The sequence below is a fragment of the Eleginops maclovinus genome, chromosome 16 (genome assembly GCF_036324505.1).
Source record: "Eleginops maclovinus isolate JMC-PN-2008 ecotype Puerto Natales chromosome 16, JC_Emac_rtc_rv5, whole genome shotgun sequence".
In the NCBI taxonomy this organism is placed as follows: Eukaryota; Metazoa; Chordata; class Actinopteri; order Perciformes; family Eleginopidae; genus Eleginops; species Eleginops maclovinus.
The window spans coordinates 4,505,449-4,511,902 of record NC_086364.1 but is presented as its reverse complement, the minus strand read 5'-3'; the positions used below and the strand labels follow the sequence as shown (position 1 = coordinate 4,511,902).

General features: G+C 41.1%; 1 protein-coding gene across 2 annotated transcripts; it reads left to right on the top strand.

The window, feature by feature from the left end:
- Positions 1-1,874: 1,874 nt before the first annotated feature.
- LOC134877862 (keratin, type I cytoskeletal 13-like) lies at positions 1,875-6,267 on the top strand. 2 transcript variants are annotated; one of them, XM_063903530.1, is made up of 7 exons: positions 1,875-2,473; positions 3,443-3,525; positions 3,706-3,862; positions 4,073-4,234; positions 5,005-5,130; positions 5,265-5,504; positions 6,023-6,267. In XM_063903530.1, the coding sequence occupies exons 1-7, from the start codon at positions 1,988-1,990 to the stop codon at positions 6,185-6,187; spliced, it is 1,419 nt and encodes a 472-aa protein (XP_063759600.1). In that variant the 5' UTR covers positions 1,875-1,987; the 3' UTR covers positions 6,188-6,267. The 2 variants fall into 2 exon arrangements, with proteins under 2 accessions (XP_063759600.1, XP_063759601.1); XM_063903531.1 differs by having other exon boundaries at positions 1,897-2,473; positions 5,265-5,509; positions 6,022-6,267.
- The last annotated feature ends 187 nt before the right edge of the window (positions 6,268-6,454 follow it).

The following is a 6,454-nucleotide window of genomic DNA, read 5'->3' as shown; positions in this document are numbered from 1 at the left end:
GGTATATTTTGTACCTCCAGTCAGTCCATTTTTAGCTTCATGTGCATCCAGTTCTCTTTATTTATTTGCTTAGTCGATGTAATCGGTCCAGCTGAATCATTTTTTGCCACTATGTCAGTGTAGGCTGCTTCCGATGTGTTGAACGAATAAACTAAATTAGCAGGCAGCCTGAGCATTACACTACGCTAACAGTAGGAAAAGTCAGGGGTCATAAGGACGTTGGACCAGCTGACCCAGCATGTACCGGAAAGTGATGTGTACCTTTCAATTTTTTTAACATTTTGCAAAATATTGCATTGGTGTCTCCAGTGTAACCCTCATAGAACATGGACAGTTAACTGCCCACCTTAAATCTTTTTTTTATTTAGTTTTCTATTTTACTTTCTCTCTTTAAAAACGTTTGCAGCTCCCAATTTTAAATTTTTACAGACAATGATTGTGTGATTCTCTTCTGTCTGAATGATACCAGACCGCATTTCACTGATGTCAACTGATTTCTGATTTAGAAACCTAACTTATTAACAGATAACTTGAATTGCGAACTAACATGTTACACCACAACAATGGGTAAATAAACCATAAGCCATATATGATGCACAAACATCAGTATATGTTGCTGCAGTTGAGCATCTAAATCAATCATTTAGATTTAAAGAGGGCTCTGCATGCAAGGAGATGGTTGGGGAAACTGGTGAATACATTCTCTCTTAGTGGTGGCAGGGTCTTGTTTAAACCAGGTCAAAATGGTATAATTACTTCATAAACATAAAAGCGTTTCAAACAGAGCGCCAAACGGCAGTGACAGCTTTGTTTTTACGGAGAATAAATAGGGGATGGATGTCAAGTTGGTCTGCCGGTGGACGAGTGGCAGGCAGCAGGCTTACACTGAAACTAAGATAATGCATTATTTTTGCCGGAAAGTGGGTGGGACTGTCATTTTGTTCGAAGTGATAGGCTAAAGGGCTGAACATCTCCAAGTGGTTGACTAATCACAACAAAACCAACCAATCAGAATGGGCTCTGGTTTCAGACAGAGGGTGAAAAGAAGTGTTGTAGCACAGGCAGTATGAGTAAAATAAAGAGCTTTCTGAACATTAAAGCATGGAGATATGTCCCAGTAGATGGACAAAATACTAATGTGAACCTGAAAATGAGCAGAATAAGGCCCCTTTAATATTTACATTCCTTGATGTATATGTGTAAATGTACATGAAAAACGAGTAGCATTAAAAGAGACGACTGAAGTATAAGTCAAATTAAGTATATTAATCATCCTTAATATGAATTCCTCCACTGTATTCTAATTATCCTGTTAGGGCTCACCCAACAACTTCTTATTAGCAAAGCTTGTTCACAACATAAGAAGAAATCTTGAATTAATCTGGTAATGCTTTTAATAAAATACCCCACAACACATTTTAAGTACAATAAGCTCTAAATCCTCCATGCAGGGGACACATTTCCAGGCCTCTGTGGAGGATCTTTGCATTCTTGACAGAATATAAACCAGTCTGTTTGCTTAAGATTAGGCAGCTCACAAAGACTGATCAAACAGAAGGTTTAGTGTCCTTCGTCACTACTCAGTAACAAAGAGTTACTCAATACTGCACTAATAAAAAGTGTAAGATGCTCCAAGGCTGTTTTGCATATTACTGCTGCCGATACTTTATGTGTATTTTAATGCTGGGAGGGGATTTTAGATCTAAATGTTATCCATGTCTGAACTCGCCTGAGTTGGCGTGATGGCCATGCAGGTGGATGTAAAGTGTGATGGGTGGGTATCCCAGACACACCCAGAGCTATTAGACTTCATGCCAGGTTAAACAGAGACAGGTGTCTCCTCCTCTGAAGGCTTGGCACGAGCTTGCCTTCCTCCATCCTCCTCCTCCTCATCAAACAGTATAAAAAAGAAACAGCCGCTCTGAGCTCTTCACTTTCTCCTCTGAATTTGAAGCAGATAGACATTTCCCCTTCACCTGCACTCAGAATGTCGTTCAAAATGCGCCAGTCTGGTGGATCTGGGAGTTACACCAGCAGATCCATGCACGGCGGTTCTGGAGGCTCCTCTGTGAGAATATCCTCTGGTGGTGGAGGTGGAGGTGCTTATGGCTTCAATTTAAGTGGCGGTGGAGGAGGTGGAGGAGGTGGAGGAGGTGGGGCAGCAATGTATTGCTTCGGTGGTGGCGGTGGAGGTGGAGGTGGTGGAGGTGGGGCAAGCATGTTTTCCTTCGGCGCTGGAGGTGGTGGAGGTGGCGGAGGCGGTGGGGGTGGCGTGGACATCTCCGCCAACGAGAAGGCAACCATGCAGAATCTCAACGACCGTCTGGCGACCTACCTGGAAAAGGTACGCATCCTGGAGCAGGCCAATGCCGAACTGGAGCTGAAGATTCGACAGTTCCTGGAGAGCAAGACCTCCCCGTCCTCCAGAGACTACAGCGCCTACTATGCCACCATTGCAGAGCTGCAGGGAAAGGTAGGCCTCCCCTTAACATTTGGTCACGTGTATGTTGAAGAGCTATTGTACGATGGTATGATAACTGACGGTTATTCCCGTTATCATCTTGATGAGTTGTTTTGTCTATAAAATATCAGAAACATTTATGAGATTACTGTAGGAGGAGTTCTGTAGAAGGTGTCAAGTAGTAGTAAAATGAATTGACGGTGAATTGTTTTCACGTACAATATAGGGACTGCAACTAACAAGAGAGTGTAACAGGACACTAAAAAGGCGTCTTGTTTCTAATTTCTTCTCATTGTGCAACACAAGAAAAAAGAGAAGTTTCAAAGGACAGTAAAAGTTCAAAAAGTCACATGCCAGCGTCACCTGCTGATTCAATCATGAGCTAAACAACAGTCAACACATCCACATCTTTAAGCTGATAAAGATAAATCTACGTTCACCTTTAACCTTTGCTCTTAAAGTCGAATCAAGAATAAATTGTATTTGTCTTTTCCTGCCACAGCATACCAGCTCTGTGGTTTACTAATAGTAAATATAATAGTATGTTTAAGTATATTATGCATCATGAGAAAAATACCAGGATGTTATACTGCAAACAGCCACACTTTGCAAGCCAGCATGCCTTTCTGGCTTTTTTAATCCACAATCCTTTTGCATCATGTTAGGTTCAAGTAATATGTCCGGATTGTATGCATAAAGCGTGCAACAGTACGCACTTCAAAAGGGCAAGTCCAGTAAGTTCTATAAGTAAAAAAAAAATAGTTATAATTTGAGGATAATCTAAATATGTCAGCATTCCCCCTTCTCACACACTGATGTCATTGGGAGCAATTTGGGGTTTGACATGTTGCTACCGGTGCAAGGGATCAAATCACTGACTCTCTTATTGGTGGACGGTAACTCTGTCTGCTGAGTAACATGCTGCCCAAGCCATTTAAAACCTAACAGCATTTCTTTCTTCTGTTTTTTATTATCTTCTAGATCCTAGATGCTACCTCGGTTAATGGTAGCATTTACCTCTCCATTGACAACGCCAAGCTGGCTGCTGACGACTTCAGGCTCAAGTACGTGAATTCATTAATAAACTAAAACATCACTCGGTAAGTGCAGACCGCTACAAAAAGGCAATGGGCCCATACATAGCATAATAGGGCCCCTTAATATCCAGTATTTCATAAAGGAAATAAGAGTTATATCGTGAATTTTAAAAGATTCGGAAATGAAAAAGTATCGTCCTACTGCAGGTATGAGAACGAGCTGGCCATGCGTATGTCCGTTGAGGCAGACATCGCCGGCCTGAGGAGAGTCCTGGACGATCTGACCATGAGCCGGTCCGACCTGGAGATGCAGATTGAGGGTTTGAAGGAGGAGCTGATCTTCCTCAGGAAGAACCACGAAGAGGTCAGAGAGCACTTTGAGTTTTTGTTTACTCAAATGAAAAGTGCGCTTATAAATAACATTTATAATTATTATTCATTATTAAATTAGGAGAAATCTAATTGTCTTTTTGTGGGGGGAACCAGGAAAATGCTCACTTCAGGGATGGACTACATAATTCATCATCGCTGCCCCACTCTTAACTACTCGTTTCCTGTTTCTCTTTCCCTGCAGGAGCTCCTGGCAATGCGACAAAACTTGAGCGGCCAGGTGAACGTAGAGGTGGACGCAGCTCCTGGTGTGGACCTCAATAAGGTCATGGAGGAGATCAGGGAGCAATACGAAGCCGACGCTGCCAAAAGCCGCAAAGCACTGGAGGATTGGTTCAAAGCAAAGGTAAGGAAAGGAATTGTTCAACCACCGATGGTAAGATGAGTGAATGGGTATACCGGTCTTTGTTAGCATACAGCTAACTTCTGGCAAGTGTCAAAAGTTCAAAATGTTTTTTCTACCTTCACTCGTTTATTTTAAAACATCTGTTCTTGTAACATTTAAGTGGTGATTTACCAAATGTAAAACTGTGAGAGATATTTCAATTGTTAAAACAGAAATCGGCTATACTTTATTTACAGATACACGAAAAGTCTGTGATGATAGCTAGCTAACATTATTTCATCACAAAGTAAAGTCAGATCTGCCAATTATTGTCACTGTTAATGTAGATGTTGTCAGGCTGTCAGAGTTACTAAAATGGATGGTTTTTTTTATGGCGCCTTTTTTTTGCAGCTAACAGCTAAAGCTAATTGTGGTTCCATTGAGTGATATTATGATATTATTGGTTTAGGCTATAATCAGCTAAAACTAGTATTGGTTGTCATTATTTATTTCCAATAACAAATAATTATACATTAGCATAAAGCAAGCCTATTCGGCCCACTTTTATGTATAAGAATTATAAACTTTGAAAATAGTTCCTTGAAATGTGTGATTAGTTGACGATTAACCACGACCTAAATATTTGAATCGATTGACAACCCTAACATCTAGTGTGGGTATTTTGAGACATTAAAAACTTCTTTTTTAAAATAATTTAATTATTATTTCTTTGAACGATCAATGGCAAAACAGATTACAAATTTGTACTAATAAATCGGGTTTGCATACAGACAGACTCGCTACAGAAAGAAGTCGCAGAAAGCACCGAAAGCATCAACACGTCCAAATCGGAGCTCACGGACCTGAAGCGCACGCTGCAGGCGCTGGAGATCGAGCTGCAGTCACAGCTCAGCATGGTGAGCGTCACACCACAGATATACTTTCTTTGCAGACTGAAAACCAATCTGTTTTGTAATGTAACATCCTCTATCTTTTACATCTCCTCCTGAGGGTTGACAAACTAACCAACTGTTTCTCTGTGCTTCTCCAGAAATCCTCACTGGAGGGCACACTGGCTGAGACTCAGAACCGCTATTCCATGAAGCTGTCGGGCTACCAGAACCAGGTGAGCAGCATGGAGGAGCAGCTGATGCAGCTCAGGGCTGACCTGGAGAGGCAGGGACAGGAGTACCAGATGCTGCTGAACATCAAGACCCGCCTGGAGATGGAGATCGCTGAGTACAGGAGGCTGCTGGACGGAGAAGGCATCGGTGGTGGCGGCGGCGGCGGCGGCGGGTGAGAATTAAAAACGTTCTCCAACAGACTTCTGACCAGTAGTTAAGAAATATTCTAAATGTAGAAACAAATTTTACATTTATTTCTTAACTGTTTCTCTAAAGTTGGAGTTTGAAATTAAAACACAAGAACGGCAATAAAATGGCTTGTTTGGAGTTGTTTAAATCTCAGTTTTTTACCTAAAAATTTTAATTAAGTACATTAGATAATACAAATTGATTTAGGGACCTGGGTGAACACTGTTTATGTGGGACGTAATCCTGAAAGAAATGAAGGTTTGTTGCATCGGATGATCTTTTTTAAGGAAACCAATTAGTTTGGGAATGTCTAAAAAAAAATATTAAAAAACAATGTTGTATTCCTCTGTCTTGACTTTGTAATTCATCCCTCTTTCAATGGATATTCTTTTCCCCCTTTAATTTACTATACAACCAGAATGATCTAAAGGAGGAAAGTAACAACTCAAAAAGACTGGTTTTTTTTAAACAAAACATTTTGTCTCTCTCCTGCAGCATCTCCTCCTCCTCCTCCTCCTCCACCATGTCCTCCACCCAATCAGGTTCTGGTTCGGGCTCCGTCAGTGAATCCAAGACCGTCACCAAATATGTCATGGTGACAGAGGAGGTCGTGGATGGAGTGGTGGTAAGCTCCTCCACAGAGAGCGTCATCAAGGAATGAGCTGCAGCAGGCGGCGCTCTCACTCACAGCTCTCTCAGCATTTTTCAATAAAAGTCTTCTGAGGTGCTTCAAAATAAAAATGTCTTTTGTGTTCTGTTCAAATTAAGGTCACAATTCCTCTGAGGGCCACAAGGGGCTGCTATAACAAAAAGTGTTGATGCAACGTTAACATTGTGTAATATAATATCCTCGATGAGAGCCAATCATAGACCAGATGACGAATTAAATTGTATAATTGGTTTATTTTGACAATTATTTTTAACATAT